Consider the following 19,363-nt stretch of genomic DNA (forward strand, 5'->3'; position numbering starts at 1 on the left):
TTATATTAATATTTCAATACAATCAATATAATAAAATAAATTAATATCATTACATTATCAAGGATGCATTTCGAAAATATTAATAATTTCCCCTGAAGATAAAGAAGAAAATTCAAAGACAATGGCAATAACTTTTATTTTTTTTAACTATGGGTCCAATTAATTCCACCATTTTCCAATATACGAATGAAAGTGACTGGATGGAGTGTGCCTGCCTAGACAAGAATGTTGACATTACAACTACCATCACTAGGCTATTTTACAATTTTATAGATAGGAATCAGCAAAGTAGAAGAAATAAACACTCTCTGAGTTTACCACCTCCATCCAACCCTCATGTACAACCCAAGAGGAGGATTAGATCAGGCGTATATAGATAGTAACATAAACATAACATCTATTCATAATTCACTTCCACTACATAGATTTATCTGTGCAAGGTCAGTTGTCCTTAGTGTGGAGAAAGGTAGCTTTTCCTCCTGTTTCAGAAAGTAAGGAATGCTACACACTTCAAACTTTCTGTCTCCGAGTCCTCGGCATCTGAAGATCCTGATAAGATGAAATACAACACAGAGCATCAAACTCAAAGAAGAAAATCAAAGGCTGGCATTATTCACATCAGTGCAGTACAAATTATTGCAAATCATATACAGATATGAAAAAGTTTCAACAAACTCTGCAAACACGGGCATATCTGCAAGTTACATCCGTGTAAATGACTGTTCAAAGTTCACAATGATGAAAAATAACTTCCCTATCGAGCACTTGTTTCATTGCATGAGTACATTAACTGACATAGTTATCCTGAAAATCTTGGTAGACAGTTTGCAGGACAACTTCAGGCTAACTGTATTCAGGTTTCATCATGACCTCTTAACAAATAATTAATCTTTTTCCAAAAAACAAAACAAAGAAGAACTAGAACAATGTCTTACATCGTTGATGCTTGTATCAATGACTTCAGATGTTGACTTGCCACTAGCATCTTTACATCTCTTTGTTCTTTTCACTGCAAGCAAGAGAAAAATTTTAAGGGATGAGGAGTTCTTTCAATCCAGATATAGATGAAAATGTACATTCAGAAATTTCAAGCACCACATAATGAGTACGTGTCCGTGCCATAATAACAGCTAATGCTAAACCTGATTGCAGGTGGACAATGATGAAACTTGAAAATACAGGTTAATGAGAAACAACAGCTTATAATGCAAGCTTCTTGCTGTGGGTTAACGAATGCATACAGGTACCTTATGTATGTGGTATTACTGTTACTGTGTGACTCGCATATTCCTTGCAAGAGCACAACCAACCGTTGTTCCACAGTCCTCATAGCTTCAATCATGACTCATTAAATTTTAGTGCTAAGCCAACTGATGGTGTGAATTCATGAGCTTTCAGTTCTAATTTGACTGAATGTGTTTCCAGGATATGCAAGTGAATGATTATAGAAGAATTGCATTGCTTCTCTCCCACATTCAAGAAAACAGATCTAAAGTCTGATTAGCAAACATGTTAGGTAAACCAACACATTGGAAAAGCTGTAAAATGGTATCCAGGAAGCACTGCAAACTATGCTTGCCAACTCCTCATTGCATCCAAATTTAGAAGACATTCCATGAACGGAGAAAGTAGAAGCATTATACTGCTTCGAGATGACCTGAAGATGCCATTTAAGGTAACACAATTTCTTGTTGGCATACTATCCAAGGGAAATGTCAAATGACAATGGGGTTCCATAGAAGTATGAGAACAACCATAAGGACCAGATATGGAAAACAAAAAATTATAGAATTCAGGATTCTTACAAACTGTTTCCCACTCATAAAAAATTATGAAATATAGAACAAATTGTTCTAATGGGGATCCTGTTAAGCATAAGAAAAAACATATTACCAGCCTGGGAAACCTTTCTGCCACGGATGTCTCCATTCTTTGGCAGGTTCTCTTGTTTGGAATCATATCTATGTGCATCAACAGCTTTTGTTTGATCATTAGCAGAAGAATCGTGGCTCTGACTGCTGCAAATCCAAGCGGTACAGCACAGAATAGTAAACAGTAAAGGGAAAGAAAGAGTGAAAGGGTAACAATGAAGTCAGAGCAAATGGGTTTCCGCACATTCACTGAAATGGGATGAAAGTAAATCCAACATCCAGATTTTACCCCTTTTGAGAATACAAGTGCAACTTTATCCAAATCTTGAAATTCAAATCACATCCATTTGCTGGTAATTGGAAGAAATGATCTAATATAAAGCTCCTCTGTGTTTGTTTCAGATAATCTGAAAAGTTAAACTGCATTAAAGTAAAACAAATTTGAGGATCATGAGGGAGGTTGTTCATGGTAACAACTAGCTCTCCCTTGTTATCTTTTACTAGCATCAGCTTTACAGGGTATCAGAACCAGGGGAAAGGAGAGACTTATGATTCTTGAAAGATATAATAGGAACATGAAGAACAAATTAGTCAAAAAATGAAAGGAAAACAGGAGAACACATTATCATGCAAGAAAACTTCATGAGTCTAAGACCTTACCAATATTGCACTTGGAGATCATCCAAATCCTGTTGCAGTAAGTCCTTGTTAGTCGCTATATTCTATCCAACAAGACAAGGTGCTTAAAAACATATACTAGCATACATAACCATCGGACTTAAAGGAGTAATATGGCATCAATAATTAAATCAGGAGCACATTCTCTTCAAGAGCATTCTAGGATTCAAATGAACTGAGGAAATCCACTTACACATAAAATCATACTAACAGCGATAAATTTCTACTAAAACCATAAAACATACATGTGGAGTTACTTTATATCAGGGATATGGCATAAAAGGGTTAAAATAGCTTTATATGGCATCTAATGTGGTGAATAACAATGTGCTTGTTTCCAAAACATAACCCCCTTCTCCAGATATTGCAAATACTGTTTACATAAGAGAAGATCATTAATATTCATTCTGGTCTTCTTCATCTGTCACCAAAGATTTTGCTGTTACTAGTTCTTTCATTCCTTCGGCTGCGAAACTGAGGGGCCAGAGTGATCATCTTCCAACATGAACTGAAATACTAAGAACTAGACCACACACTTATGCCAAGTTAAAATAAGAACCTAAATACCTGAATCCTGTATATTTATCAAAGATGAGATACAATCAATCAAGTCATTTTGATTAGCATTTTGTGAGGTCAAGAATGCATAGAAGCAAAGTAGAGCATGCTAAAAGCATATATCCCCAGAACTAAAAGCCACTACTACTTTCTCCACTTTCATGGAAGTGTGTAACATCAGGATGGCAACAAGAAATCATCATAACTCATATGAGTAGGTATCTTATTCAATATAGAACATATCCTCCAGTCAATTTCATTACATTGGTTTGCATTGGTCTTGAGTCACCTTGAAAGCAATATGCAAATAAATAAATTCATCTACACTTTTTGGTGTTTGGGCAAAGAAAAAGAAGGAATAAGCTTGAGCTCAAAATCCTATGTTTAAGCTAGCCTTTGTAATGTTTTATTTAGTGATTTGCGATATGAACTTGACGACATGTGTTGGAACAACCTAAAACATCAAAGATGCAGACCCAATCTCAAGCTCATGGTACTATTCTAACAGATCCTAAAACTAAAGAAGACCCTAAAAGTAGGCAAGTTTTTAAATTAATTCACAGAAATGCAAAGTAAATGGTGAAATACTGGAGCAAAAGACTCCCCATCTTCTCTTCCATATTCACTATATACACACATGATCTGTCATCAGGACCCTGAATTAGAAGCAAAACAGGACTAAACTATGTTTTACGACTTGAAAAATAATTAACTAACAAATGAAGTGATCCCCAAACTTACAAGTAGAGTCAAACCTAAAGGAAAAAATGAATTAAACCGACAGGTCACTTAGGTGGATACCATTTTATCTCGATTCAAAAGGTGAAATCTGCCTCAATTTACCTTAAACAAGGACAAAATGCAAAAAGCATTGTAGGAGAAAATGGTGAAGGTAGGGATGGCAATGGGACCAAACATGGTGTCATAGGCGGACTCTTTTGTGTCGCAGCAAAATGTATTTTTCGCTTATGCAGCGTCTCAGGTTACACCCAACCTTCGATCAACTTTCGCACATCTCAGAGTTTACCGACTGTTCGTCTCGTGTCTTCAACATTGAAGCTTGCTAGCACAACATCTAAATGCCTCCCTGCGCAGCACTACGTGCCCTTGCCCTCGCCTATCCAAAATGCCCATGTTCGTTGAGGCTCTCAACACGCACGCCTTAGCGTCTCTTAGCGGCCTGCCCCAACTAGCTAGTCTGCCGCCATGCATCTCACCCACAATCTCAGAACCTACCGACACTCCTCAATGACAAGGAGCATCCTTGCTCCGCCTCAGCATTACCCCTCTCATGCCCAACCCACACTCGGGGCATCCTCGTCTTCTATGCCTCGCCCAAGTAGGACCGCATCATAAGTCCGAGGCCCATTCGATATGCCGACATCTTACCTTAATCCCGCATGACATGCCCGACATGCCTTTTAGAGTGGCTTCAAAATTTGCCCACGATGAGGCGTCGCCCCACAATCGCTTATCTTAGCCAACAGACCCACATGAACGGCTAGAACCCAATAGCGCATGCCATGAGTTAGATCACAAGGTCTTAGAATGCTTGCCTCGATCACCCATTCACACGAGAAGTGTTGCCCCTAATATCTCGCAGCCCAGGGAGCAACCTTGCGCGTCACACGGAACCTCTCGACTACTTTTGCGCCCAACATAAGGCCATCCTGACCGTATGCTGCCCCATTCGATTCCCATGCATTTTGGGGACTCTAAACACTCCTTTGAAATGCCTAGAGCCGACTATTGAAAGCCCCCAACATACCCCTAAAAGATGCTCATTTAGTGTCAACATTGTCTACCGTCACTGCCATCGTGCACAGGGAGGACTGGTTGGAGCTCACCACTGCATGCCCCCTAATAATAGGCTTAAAAACATTTTTCTTTGTTCTAAAATGGCCAAGGAGCGCACTTTTTTCGCATCTCCCTCAACCGACATCCAAATCACGTGCTGCTTGAACCGTTGTGTAGCCTATAACTTTCACATCATAACTCTAGAGTTTCAGCCCCATCCGATCATCCATCGCTGAGGAATTGCCCACACAATACTCTGAAACTACAATCTCGCCACTGCATGAGCAGACTCCAAACATCGTCGTCGTTTCTTACTCAAACGAAACCGTCTAGCTCTGAACATCTTGGAAGTGCTCCCAACACCAAGGATCTCACCATTGAAACAATTTTGGAGATCTCCAAAGATCAAGCACTCTGCTTCACACATTTCTCTCCTGCTCGCGTGCAAGGTGGCGCCTAATCGTCGCCCTTATATCTCCATGCCCATACTTGGCGGATAGCATTCCCACACATCAAGGTAGTTCCCATACAAACAATTTCGCAATCCACAATCGGTAAGAGTCTCTGCTCAAAAGCCGTTTGCGGACCTGCGTGCCGATTGGCATCCCCTAGCCGCACGCACGTCATCCTCAAGTCACTACCGGCCATCTTGCCCAAGGAGCGGCCAGTGAAATTCTCCCCCGCTCGATCTGTTGACGACCAGGCCCGATTTTCTTTTTAGATTTTACATGTACTTATATTAACTATATTTGTACATATACAAAAATATGTATAATTTATTTATACGCTTATATAATATACAAACTTATTAATCTTATAAATTAAAATAATAATATGAATAGTTCAAAAATGTTTTAATGTTTACACAAGTAACGTATATTCTAAAACTTTTAATAAATTAATGCCTAAAACATGCACATATAAATTTACAAAAAAAATATTATCCTTTCAATAAGATTATTGTTTCATGTTTATAAAGTTATGGTAATATTATTATTTATAAAAAAAATATATATATTACTATAACAATTTATAAATATTAAGCGGGTCCAACCTAGAGTCCGTGGCCAGGATCTAAAAATCTCTTGGTGTGATCCCAAGTTTTGGCAGACCCGCCTCACTGCCATCCCTAAACAAGGGCAAGGCTTTACTATCCCAACAAGCAAAGACACAACTCGCCCTTCCTATGACGAGTAAAGACACCATATCTTCAGGGCCAACACCTTTCAACCACAGGCGTGGGTGTTCGCCACAACAGTACATGTGCACCCCCACCACAAGAGCACTCATGTTAACAATGCCCTCATACCCCATAATCTTGCAAGAACCACGTGCCTTGATAGCTAAAGTGCTCACGCACCTCAACCACAATGATATCAATGTTTTTTGTTTCAATACTTTAGCTTTAACAACTATACTAGGTCTAACCTCTAAACCCTTTAGGCTCGGGTTTGAAACAAAATGATCATTGGTCAAAACTGTAATGGTACGGCGAGTCCGAGCCCACCCCATTACCAAGCATATTGTAGCCTATAGTATGTGGAGGAATGATGAAGTGGCACTTGATAAAATTTAGATCGATAGACAAGATTAAGAAAAGGTAGTTAAGGAAAGTGGATTGAGATTACAAATAAAGTCATTCAACCATAAAGTCAAAATTAACAATGCAACTAGAGACATAGGTTGAAACATTTCTACACCGACCAATTGAAAATACTTGTATAAAGCCACTCTTTTGTAATTAAAGGACAACTTTTTGGTCAAAGAAAAGAATGGAAGAGAAAGAGATTGAGCTTGGGATCTTATACTTAAGCTAACCATTATAATTTGTAATTTAGTTGATTTGCAATATCACAAACCAATACCAGTTCAAAAGGTTAATAGATCAAGAATTTAAAATGCTCCATTTAGAAGAGAGTGATAACTTACAGTTTCCCACTTCTCACTATCCATGCTTAAGGTGTTAACTTCCCCAGTCTCATAGGTAACCTAGAAAAAAGTATATAATATTAGAAGGATGTGATACATAAAACATAATGCAAAACATATTGTAGAATATAACCAAGAACACATACTATCATCATGACAATCACCCATTCCAAAGAAAGCATGTTCGTCCTGAAACCCAAACTCACCTTGGAGGTAGAATAACTCATTTGGTCGCCGACTCTTGACCATAATTTAGTAACTGCGTCTTCTTCTCTTAAACAACTAACAGTGACTTCTTTTTGAGCCAACGACGGCTTTGTTGTTGCAGAATCACAAGGCAGTGAGGATTTGGCTCCCATGTTTCTGTTAGCATCTCTTTCGTGTTTATTTCCAGCAGAAAATTCATTGTGCAGTTCAACTGATCCAAGTTGCACCGACATGGCCTGGGTTTGCCTTCCTCTAGTGTCAATCTCGCAACTAGAAGTACCACACGGCTCATTTTGTCCCGTATGCAGCTCAGCAACCTGCTCTTTAGTTTCATTCATTAATAAATTATCTGTATACCCATACCTAGAATTTGATTTGTTGTGTCTGGTGCCACTTAGTCGTGAAGAAGTCTCATGCCGGCTATTCTTAGTGCCCATGCTACTGATCTAAAGGACAATTTTTTTATGAGAAAATTGAAGAAGCATCATGACAAACCAACCACTAAAATTAGCAAGTCCAAACGCACCCCAAAAACCTCTATTTTGAGGCAAGATACCAATTTTTTGGTAAAGCTTCCATCAGCTTTAGAACCAATGAAAGCGTAAGCATTGACCTGCGAAAATATAAGAGATTATCAAATGGGGAAAAGGTGGGAAAAAGATTTCTATTTCAGTACAAAAATATAAGCACGAGAACATGCCTCTCTCATCTCGGAAGGACCACTTCTATAGAGTGATGCCGGAAGCAGAACTAATTTAGGAGTTTGTTGGGCATGTGTGTTATTGGTATTCAGCGAATCTAAAATAGAAATGCCCACTTCTGCCAAAAGATGGAGCTTCTACAGTATAGAAAGGAAGAGGTCTTTGTCATCGCCTGCTAGATGGAAAATTGAGCATGACACATCCACTAACAGCAGAAAATACTTACTGGAGTCATCCTAGCATCAACAGCATCCTCTGCCTTCTTGATTGCATTAAAAATACTTCGCAAGAATGATGCAGCATTGGATACAAGATGCAAGTTGCCGTAAAATAATTTTTCATTTACTAATGCCTGGACAGTGACGAAGAGTGGACTGCACAAAGAATGATTAGAGGAGATTAGGAGAAGAAACATAAGATGCACAGATGATTCATCATTATGGCTAAAAATGATTGTTCATGAGTGGAAGGCACTGATTGCACCATGAAAAGAGAAGCAAACGGTACCTCAGAAACCGTGCATATATTTTTTCATCTTGACAGTCAGGAGAAGGGAAATCAGTGGCATGTGCAAGAACGTGGATCAAAAACACAACTATATATACAGGGTGATTAGTTGCTCCTTGCGTGGTCTTTGTTTCATGTATTTGAGCTCCTTTACCATATTCCCAAATGAATTTCTCCAAGTATGTCAATGCCTGAAGGATAATATATCATAAAAAAAGCTACACATTTAATCTAGCATGATACTCACAAGAAGACAAAATGATAACAGTTTTAATAGACATGAACCTACATCACAGCGTAAATCTTCCAGAGCATCTACAACAACAAATGAAAATGCACACGCATATCTACTTGGCAAGGCGTGATTACTCAACAATTTGTGCATTTTGCTGGCAAATGATCTACGTACCACAGGAGAATGATCCTGGCAAAAGTCAGATATCTAAAAAGTCAGATATCCAATATTCCAATGCAAGTATTTCATAACTTCAAAACATAAACCACCTAGTTCTGCTAAGAAATGACAGATAGGTAGTACATTCAACATATCTAGAGAAAAAATACCACAGTTCTAACTCAATGGTGTTTTGGTTATAATATAATAAACTGGGCGGGGAACATTGAAGAATTGTTCTTCATCTGAAAAGATGAAGTTCTAGCTAACACCAGATAGGCCCAGGTATTGACTTGTTCAGGTAGAAACAGATCCCATCTGTTGAGTTTCAACTGAAGCCAGTAAAACAGACACCTAGGACCACTTCTAGTATAGCTTGCAGAACTATTTCCTGTAGGTACAGTAGAGCTTTATAATGGAACCAAGAATGATGAGGGAAATTCTGCTCGGTCTACCATTGGTCAAGAATTTTTCGACAATTAACTATGGCGTTAAGGTCAAGTTTACTCTAGGTAAACATAAAGCAAACTGAAGCGTGGACATATCAGTGAAGTGGGCCTCAGCAACTTAACCATTAAAATTAAGGTAATACAATATTTATTCTCTCCATTTTTACTGGATTTGAGAGTGAAAAAGCTCTTACTAAAGACTGGAGAAGAGAATATTATTTAGGGAGTGGCAGATAAAGGAGAATGTTGCTTCCAACAAGCAAGTGAAGAGAAAATCCTCCCTATCCCCAAGCATTGGGAAGTGCCCTACCGTTTTTAACTCCAAAAGACTCCAATCATTTGTATAGCATAATCATTTTCCTCTTAGCTCTAGAATAAAGGATAAAGGAGCTAGCCACATCAACAATGGACTTCAGAGGTAGCTTAATCAGAAGTACCCTATCCAACCATAGTTTCTTAACCAAACAGACTGGGAGAATTAAGTCCACAAATAACAGCATAAAGGACAAGACAACATCTTTATTTCAACTCCTATGTCAGAAGAAGATGATACAACATAGTAAGGATAAACAGGAGATCCTTTCCTTGCACCAATATCTGTCAAGGAAAAGTCAGACTAAACAATTGCAAGAGGAAAGAAAACACAGAAAACTATTTGAGCAGTTGAGACATGGGATATTATCTGTAAACATTCTGGCTGCAATGGTTTCCATCCTAATTCAATATCATCACTTTTACAATTACTGTTGGCATTATGTGCCTTGACCTGAAAGTCCACTAACCTTGGCCATTAATATCGTTGAGCGGAATATCTCCGAAGAAATATGTAAATCCCATTTTCTTGATAGCCGAAGGACGGAATTAGCTGCAGCTAATCGTATGAACGCCTCATCATGTTCACTAAAAACAGAGAATAAATAATGTCTCACAAGAAAACCAATGATAACCCACAGGGCAAGGAAAGACAAGAGTTGATGACATTTATAAAACCGTTGTCTACTTCTCGAAGAAATACATTGAAAACCAAAATCACATGAATTGCATATATAAATTTGTCGCTTTGATATGTGGACAAAACAATCACAGCTATGAAAGATATAACATGACCTGTTCAAATGAAGATTTTGGTTAAAAGAGGGTTATCTAGATCAAGTTCAAGTCAACCAAAGGCATAGTGCAGGAGCTACAAAAGATCAAGCTGATGATGGCTCTGATGGGCATCTGGAATTTTAACTCTTGGCACCCAAAGTCAAGTATTTTGCTTGTTCACCATGACCAACAATATCACAAAAATGGACCAAAGGAACCAACCAATTACCATTTACCGCGCCTATTCATCGGTCTCTGCTTTCCAATTTCAATTGATTAAGAATCTAACATAATAGCAGGCAATTATTGAGGAATAAAGAAAAGTAATATAAGAACTTATGCATCCATTTTACAAACTCTCAAAGGTTGATTCACTGAAAGATGCTCGAGAATGCAAAGCTTAAACAAATATTATTTGCAAAACAGGAAGTCTAAAATGGAAAATAGAGGATTATAATGGGCTCAAATCTTGGATCATCAAAACACTGTACAGGAGTTGAAGGGCTTAAATGGTGTGAGGTTCAACTTTATCTTAGACCAATTTTGTAGTTTGACCTGTGTAAGAATTACTAGTATTATGGAAGGAATTGACTCATTTATTATTAGATGAGCTGATTGGTACTTTTGCTTTTTATATGGAGGCAATTCTAAGACTTGTAAATCATAGCATTTTTCACTTTACTAAAGATAAAGAAAAATAAAAACTAAACGCAAGCAATTTTGAATATCCTCACCATGGGTTGCTATCTGGAGAAGATTCACTCCTCTGTAGCATTTGGTGGATAATGTCCAGTAGAAAATTTATTGGACGAGTAAGAGATGTGTGTTTGTGTGGTAAAAAGCTCCTCACAAGTGCTTTAAGCCCAAAAACCTGTAGAAGAACATTGGTTAAACCTAATGGGAGATAGAAGGCATAGATGTTTAATACTACAATAAACAAAACTCAGCTATAAAATGGAACATTAGCTTATATAGAATTGGCCTATAAGTTGCCTAAGATGTGAGTCTTAGGTAGAGATAAGAGCACATGATCATATAATTTCACTACTAGAACCAGTGGCAGCTTGCACATCAATTGTCATTTGTGCAGGATTATAAGCCTGGAAGCTGCAAGTCCAAGGACTCACTTGTTAACTTAACCCAAAAGGACCATATGAATGAGAATATTCATTCGATAATGTAACATTTTGAAATGCACTTTATAGTCTGAAAACATGCTTACCTTTAATTTACAAGAATTGCAACAGCTTGAAGTCTCATGAGAAAAATCAACATCCTTTGAAGCAAGAGCCTTCACAGAGACAGCAAACACACAATGGTATGAGTGAAGTACAATAGTTAGCAGAACTCGTCCATACAAGTCCAGGGGGGGAAGGGAAGAAATTAAAGCAATATAGTAGAAAAATACATCATTCTGATGAAATATTTCCTCAACAATGTAATGTGCAATCTCTTTTTCTTGGGCTTCATATGTTGAGATGGAATATTGTGCCATACAACCTAGGGACTGCAAAACAGTAGGAGTATTCTCTCCATTCCGTAGAGAATCCAGCAGAGTCTAGTTGCAGAAACAGGAAAACAAAGACGAACATTCAGTGCAATGATAAGTACAGGCTCAAGCCTTATAAATAATATCTGGCTCATGAGTCATGAACAACATAAAATAACCAGATACAAGTCAGTTCATTCACATCATTAACATATGGCTAATAACAATTTTAGTCACAACATTAACATATGGCTAATAACAATTTTAGTCACAACATTAACATATGGCTAATAACAATTTTACTCTTCCCCACGACTCGTGACTCATGAGAATCTGGTAATCCTTTGACTTGTTTGAAATTGATACTGCTTTTCAGTGTACTTCCATTTCAGACCTAGTTGTGATATGCTAACAAAGTTGCACAAATACTTGAGCAACTTGCAAGTGAATCATGCATTCACCACTCAACCAAGACAGTATAAAGTACAAGCTAGTAAGGAATCAGTTCAGATTCACAGGCAAACAGTATAACATACAGACCAAAATACAATTACTCAATGATGTGAGAAAAGAGAAATATACAATTAAAACCAAATAAATAGAAACAATAAATAAATTGTATTTTACGGCTTTTTGTTCATATAAAAAGAGATACTCAGCATATGAAGGAAGTGCTCGATAAGTAAGATGACATTGAAGCATTTGCATCAAACTCAAACTTCCTTCTCACATGCCCCCCCCCAACCGCCACCCCTGAATTTTCTTCACAACTAAGATCCATACTAACCCCCACCCGAAAAAGAAGCTGAGTATCCATAACCCCAGTCACCACTGGAAAACCATTTAGTTGAACGTAAGCCTGTTTGAAACATCAAGCAACATATATCAGAAGTTCGCAATAAACAATAGTTAGAAACCTCGCAAAGTCCTGAGAAAATGAACTGCTCAGATGTATCAGCTAATGCAGCAATTGCAGAAACAGCAAGTTTTGACTGCACACGAGTTCCTTCTAGACATACTTTCTCCAAGGCAGAGTATATATCACTGCACGTACAGATATTATAAAATTAACTTAGGTAATCACTTAAAAGAAATGAGCTAAAATGAACAAATATGTCGTTTTTTATTCTGATAAAAACGTCCAATTCTTTTTAATACTTGCATATAATACTTCTAAATTTCTTTGGACAGGCTCTTAAGAATCAGAATCTTTTTCTCCTCTAAATGACAAAGTGGATTTCTTTTTCTACTGTTTCAAAAAACTCCATTCTATTTTTCTGAAGATGATTTTGAAAAATAAACTTTATTGATAGATTTCTTACTGGTTAATTAGTGCAGCTGACCAAAAGCTACTATATATTTCAATTATTGTTCCACTTGAATGAAGCATTATCTCTTTTTGCACTTGTTCTTATTATTTAGAACTTCAAAAGCACAATTCAATATAACAGGCATATCAATAGTATAATCCTTGATATACCTATAAAGGAAGGCTTTAGAGACATTATACAGTTCTTTGAATTAATAATCAATTAGGCACTTGGATTACCAGGTCTTCATGCAAATAACTCTCTTCAAAATCACTCTCAATAATAGCAAGTTGACTTCAACTACTTACCTGAGTTTAATAGACATACGATATCCCTCTCTAGCTAAAATCTCAATGAGCTGTTCATTAAAAGGAATTTCCCTCTCAAGTAACAAAAGCTGGAACTGCTTCTCTGAACCTTTAAGGAGTGAAGGGAAGGCACCAATAATAGTCTAGGTAAGACAAAACAACACAGAGGAGCTTTATGAATGAAAAGGGATAGATACAGAAGTGAAACTGAGATGTTTCAATTACAAAGATAAACAAATCAAGAAAAAATGAACATGAGCTCATCTCTTACCAAAAGAAGTTGCACCTGATAATCCTTCAAGTGCTTTTTCTCAGGTTCATCACCACAAAGACAATGTAAAATATACTGAATATGCTCAGAGCCAAATATATTAAAAGAGCACTTTGTCCAAAGTAGATGAATGAATTCAGAAAGTGCTTTTCGGTCACCAAGTTCTCTCAAATATACATCCTGGAAAAAGGGTGTTTAAAGCAGATTAGAAATATAATAGCTAAAATATGGAACAACAAAGGCAATAATTCATCTCAGAGTCAAAAATGTGAAACAATATTCACTTTTCTTCACTAGAGAAATTCAGGGATGCTATTGACAAGATGTTTTGAATTTTAAATAAATAAGACGATTCTTGACTTGTAAAGTGTTCTGTTACCAAGACAGCACAAGATTGGCCCTGACAAGCAAAGCATATGGACTCTAAATGCTTAAGAATTTAGATAGATGTCAATGATATCTAAATAATTAGGACGGTGCTTCAAACATTAAACTCACCTTTGAGGTCTCAAAATCAAGTGATGTCCCTCCTCTTAAAAGCTGCTGCAACATATTAAATGTATTGTTGTCTTTGTGTTCTCTAAGTTTCTGAAAGCAATCTTTTGCTTTAGCAGGATCAGGAAAGCATGAAGACATTTTCAAAACCAATGTATCTATTTTCCTTTCTGCTTCTCTATAACCATTCTCCTGCAAAGGCAAACACCATTTTACCAAATCTGAACTAAAAAAGATCGGCAAAAGAATATCAAAATGTCACAAATGGCAACATGCCTACTAGTAGTACTGTACAAGCGTACTGTAACCATCACAAATCAGTAATGGAGGAAATTCTGAATGCATGGAACTAAATGAACCAACAGCCAGTAACAGCTTTTTCTGGCCTGTTTGGGGCGTAGATACAGATACTAGCGGAAGCAATTACTTCATCTTGTCATAGAACAGAAAAGCAGAGCTTATTGCACAAGTGTAACGACCTAACGACATAATTAAAAAGTAAATCCAGTTTTAAGATGATTATGTGAATCACGATATAGCAGAAAAATGATAATTCTTGATGAGTAAAGAGGATCGTATATGGCAAGTTACATGATCATCTACAGAACCATTGAATGTTACACAACTTAGACTGGCAGCAGTGTTTCACTTTCAAGGGCATCACAACATTTGCATCATCTTCACATCCCATGAAAAGAACAGAAAACAAGGAACAAATTGCAAATGTCTCCATTGCTTTTGCCAGCAATAAGCTCTTTCAAGAATACCTCGAAAACCATCATAAATGGCCATCACCTCTAAAGAAATGGTTCAGAATGTATCAATGACATGATAAGTGGAAAAAGGAAAGAGAACAAAATCACAGCAAAATCCATGAGCACCATGGCTAAGACATCTCGACTGCCATTGATGTGAAGCCACCAAAATGGTATGACTGCAAGTTTTTGTACCCAGTTCCTCAATGGCGCAATAGAAAATTTCCACCAATATAGGATCAGCATAAAAGAAATGTGAAACAAAATGAAACTTGTGATTCTACCATTAACAACAACTCTCTGAACTTTCATTTCGGGGGCATACATTCCAAATTTTTCCAGATAGTTCTTTATTAACAGCTGTGGAAGATTTTGGTCATGCATGTCAAACAAGTGGATCACAAAATTATCTACTCCAATAAATCCCAACAGTTCTTCTTAAGTAACAGATCTGCATATCCAGACAAATGTAAAGGGAAAATCATTGTTCCTGAAATCTACCTCTGCTCTATTCCAGATATCCAAGTAAATTATAAGCCCATCCCGTAGCCTGAAAGGAAACTGAACAGTTTTTTACACGCATATGATTGATAAACTGAAGTATAGCAAATCAGCAGTTTGATAAGACCACCTTCGTTTCTGAGATAGAATAGTTTTCAGTGCCTTAAGATGAGATGGCTTGAAAAGGGAAAACATAAATATCCAGTGCTGTGTCCTTTCCTCTATTGAAAGAGAAGAAGGGAACAGATCAGCTAGCACAAGCTCCATGCTTTGAGGCCTGGAATCCAAGCAAAAGCATATTAAGCATTCTACAGAAAAGACTAAAGTGATTGGCTTTTTTTCTAGGAATAGCTATACCTAAACTCTGGACAGTTCTTCTCATAACAAAGCATCAAAATTTTGCATGGAATCTCTTCAATGTGTTCATTGAGCAAAGTGATGCCTGCTGCACACCTCATGCAATATTCCTGGTATAGTTCCACCAACTTTTTCAAGGCTTCACGTCTGACTGAGACCTAGACAACCGAAGAAAAGTCAGAATGGAAAAGGCAAAGAGAAGTTCACAGAGCTGAATACTCTTGAAGATCATGAAACCTTCTTATCACGAAGTCTTTCGGCTGCTTGAGTTATTAAGTCTGAGGATATGAAGTTCAAGTTAGACTTAGCTAGTTCGCACACCACATTCACTGCTTCAGTTCTCACTTTATCATCATGATCGAATAGTCGACCCTGGATGGCAGCTGAGCAGCTCAAAAATCATTTAAATAAATCAAATATCAGTGTTGAAAAGGATGAGCAGAAATGTGGCTGCAATGAACAGATATCACCAGAGTTCTGAATGCATACAGAGGGTTTCCAGTGATACTCTCCCTGATGGATTCATCATATAGAGAGCTTTAGCACATGAAAGAGCCGTTACTCTCACTTCTGCAGACTTGTCAGAGAATCTATTCAGCAACTCTATGAAGACGTGGGGATATTCCAGTGCAAAATGTTGGTCGTGCAGTAGGAGCTTTCTAATTAAATTAAGAGCTTTAATTCGGACATCAACCTGATCAGTCTGCAAGTTGCATAAACTTTTCACTTACCCCAAGGAGCTAAAACAGAGAGAATTTAATAGACATAGAAACATAATCCAAAATATCTGCCATATAAGTCAAAACTGCAACTTCAAACTCAACTTCGAGTGCGTAATCCCATGAGAGTGAATAAAATTAGGAATTAAGAATTTCATGCAGTTAACATGAATACAGCAATTTTGGGACAGGATCAGCAGTAAAGGGATAACAAACCAGTAATTCATGGGTCAAACAAGGTATGACGGAGAGAAGCATTTGAGGAGCAATTTGGAATATCTCAAGTATAAGTTCATGGTAAGATTCTTTAATCACACTCCCAACAGCATCTCTATTCAATATACATGATGTCAGGAACTGGCATATAAAGCGCTCCAGCTTTTCACCACAATTCTGTATGACAGTAGCAGCAAGTCGGAGAGAAGCAGACGCTAAACCCTGAAGAGCATAAGAGCAAAGGAAAAACTTTAGTGGTACGGAAAACTGAACTTGCAGAAGAATATGCACAGAGCATTAGCACAATGGATATGACAGCAGCTATGTAGATATCAATTCATAATACACGCTATTATTATCACAACTCATGCCCTTAATGACACAAATGACTTCTGGAACTTTTACATCTACCTTCCTCTCTTTGATGATATTCTGCAAAATCACATCTATAAGTGATTGAGATGTACTCTTTTCAGAAGAATCAAGATCTGCAGCCTCTAAAACGCTTGTTATTATTGACGACATTGAATTAATCAAACTTCGAGGATGATCTTCCCTACAAGTAAAATAACAATGTCAAGACAAACTTTTCACGTCATTTTCAACCTCCTAGTGCGACACTCAAAATAAAGGGTCAATACAACAAGAATTAATGCCGCAAATATATTTATAAATGAAATAACTCCACAATCTCCAAAAATTTCAAAGAATGCATTATGCCCTCTTATGTAACCATAAAATAATTGGAGGACATTGACTTGAATCTTTGAAATGATCACCTCACATGATAGAAAGAACAACAATATGCTATAAATTAGAACAGTTGGAACTAAGAAGAAATGCAGATATAGAACAATAAGAAACAGTTGAAAAAGTGAGAGGACTGCTGAAGGAGGAAAAGCAAACCTCGCAACACTAAAGAATGTTTTGAACATTTTGAGAATCAAATCATCACATCCAGTGTCTAGCATTACCAAACAAAACTGCAGTTTAGCAACTGTCTCCAATAATTTGGCCCTCCTCGAGAAATAAGGGCTAGCAGTGTCATCAAGCTCCACAAAAATACTTACAAGAAATCTAAAGATGTCCTGTAGAAAGACAAAGTTAACTGACTATTGGCATCCAAGAAGAAGGTTATAGCATCAGGTAAGGTCCGTCTTAATGTAACAAATAATAACAAAGATTCAAAATGAATACTGCAGAAACCAAACATTTACCCTGGAAACTGTGTGGCTAAAATCAGGATTTGGTGCCAGGACCCTTATAACCTCACAAAGGCAGACGCCAACCAGGAGCCTAATGTCTTTATCTTTATGGTCAAGTAAGCCATGCTTGATGAGAGAATCACGCAGCGGCTTGACTGATGATTTTAGTGATTCAGACTGTTTTAACTCTTCGAAAGCACTGGCGGCTTGCTGCACAGAAGATGTCATAAGTCAACCACAATACTTAATGAAACTGAGACATATGACATCAACATAGAGCAAAATGAATCCAAGGGAGTTCAATCAACCTATTTCAGTATTAGAGCCAATGAAACTGCAAACAAAGTTACAAAGAACACAATACAGGAGCAATCTGTCAGTTCCCTTTTTCGTCTTCTTTTCAAAATTCTGTTCTTCCTAGAGCATCAAGATTCAGTGGGGAGGGGTAAGAAAACCCAAAAAATAGAGAAAAACAAGATACCAACATCAACATAAACATCTATCAAACGTTCAAAACAAGAGCCAGAAAAGAGAAGAAGAAGAAGAATAAACAATGAAATAATGTGGAAAGAAACAATCAAGAAACCAAGAAACAACGAAATAATCTGGAAAGAAACAATCAAGAAACCAAGAAACAACGAAATAATGTGGAAAGAAAAAATAAAATCAGACAAAAAAAATCAAGATAATGTTGAATTCTTCTTATCTTTCACCTTGAGTAACTTGACGAGAGTGCTTTTGTTTGGGCAAATTTTAGAGGCGGCGAGTTGTGTCCCAATTTGCGCTATCACTTTCTTGGCCTCCTCCTCTTTCTTCTCTACCTCCGCCATTTTCAGTGCGTTGTCTGAGTATTTGCGTGAGAGAAGAGAGATGGAGAGTGAAAGGGGGTCTGTTTTCAAGATTCCCGCCTGCGCAACAAATGTAGTCTGACAGAGGCGGTTATATAAAATTTCAAGGGCAATTTAGGAAATTAACTCTTCTCAGCTTATAGGGTGCATTTGGTTGCTGGAAGGAAAGGGGGGATTCACAACTTCTTTTGAATACTCATTTTTAGTGTGAATAAACATTTATATATAGTTTTTTTAAATTTCGTTCCATTCATATTTATTTAATACAAATTTAGGTACGTATTTGTGGCACACTCTATGTGTGTACATATTTTTTTAAATATTGTTTAAAATAAAATATTTATTATTTAATAAAATATATACAAAATAATAAATTAAATTTGTAAAATAATGGTGAAAAAAGATGAAAGAAAATAACTATTAAAAAATAATGAGGTGGAAGTTAGATGAGAATTTAAAGAAAACATATCGAAGAAACGAGAGATACCAAATAGGTAATTTCTCTTAATATAGTATAGATGTATAGATATTATTTATGTAAAACAATTAAAATTGACTAAGTAATATCTTTTTTCATAAGTACTAATATTATTTTCTTCAATCACTCCAACCTAAATTATAAAATATAATGTTTTAATTCATGCGTAGTTAAGATTAACTAATTTTTTATTAATTATTATATGTGCTTATAGCCTTTCATCTATCGAAT

At 36.9% G+C, this 19,363-nt stretch overlaps 1 protein-coding gene across 1 annotated transcript; it reads right to left on the minus strand.

Moving 5' to 3' along the window:
* Positions 134-18,843, minus strand: LOC105155372 (sister chromatid cohesion protein PDS5 homolog A). Its single transcript, XM_020698897.1, has 29 exons — positions 18,520-18,843; positions 17,819-18,016; positions 17,508-17,689; positions 17,013-17,157; positions 16,602-16,823; positions 16,156-16,369; positions 15,904-16,049; positions 15,667-15,824; positions 15,440-15,586; positions 15,310-15,358; positions 14,057-14,245; positions 13,559-13,738; positions 13,288-13,430; positions 12,587-12,713; positions 11,589-11,738; positions 11,403-11,471; positions 10,915-11,051; positions 9,874-9,991; positions 8,538-8,672; positions 8,249-8,439; positions 7,968-8,115; positions 7,741-7,878; positions 7,567-7,653; positions 7,040-7,486; positions 6,834-6,893; positions 2,532-2,560; positions 1,894-2,018; positions 936-1,009; positions 134-549 (listed from the first exon to the last, which is right to left on the minus strand). The coding sequence occupies exons 1-29, from the start codon at positions 18,634-18,636 to the stop codon at positions 511-513; spliced, it is 4,164 nt and encodes a 1,387-aa protein (XP_020554556.1). The 5' UTR covers positions 18,637-18,843; the 3' UTR covers positions 134-510.

The sequence above is a fragment of the Sesamum indicum genome, linkage group LG2 (genome assembly GCF_000512975.1).
Source record: "Sesamum indicum cultivar Zhongzhi No. 13 linkage group LG2, S_indicum_v1.0, whole genome shotgun sequence".
NCBI lineage: Eukaryota > Viridiplantae > Streptophyta > Magnoliopsida > Lamiales > Pedaliaceae > Sesamum > Sesamum indicum.

Excerpts from the sequence above, each read along its gene's own strand:
- LOC105155372 (XM_020698897.1), bottom strand. The coding sequence starts at position 18,636 with ATGGCGGAGGTAGAGAAGAAAGAGGAGGAGGCCAAGAAAGTGATAGCG. Across the intron at positions 17,690-17,818 it reads TTAGCCACACAGTTTCCAGG|GACATCTTTAGATTTCTTGT; the intron begins GTAAATGTTTGG and ends GTCTTTCTACAG. Across the intron at positions 7,487-7,566 it reads TCAAAATAGAGGTTTTTGGG|ATCAGTAGCATGGGCACTAA; the intron begins GTGCGTTTGGAC and ends ATTGTCCTTTAG.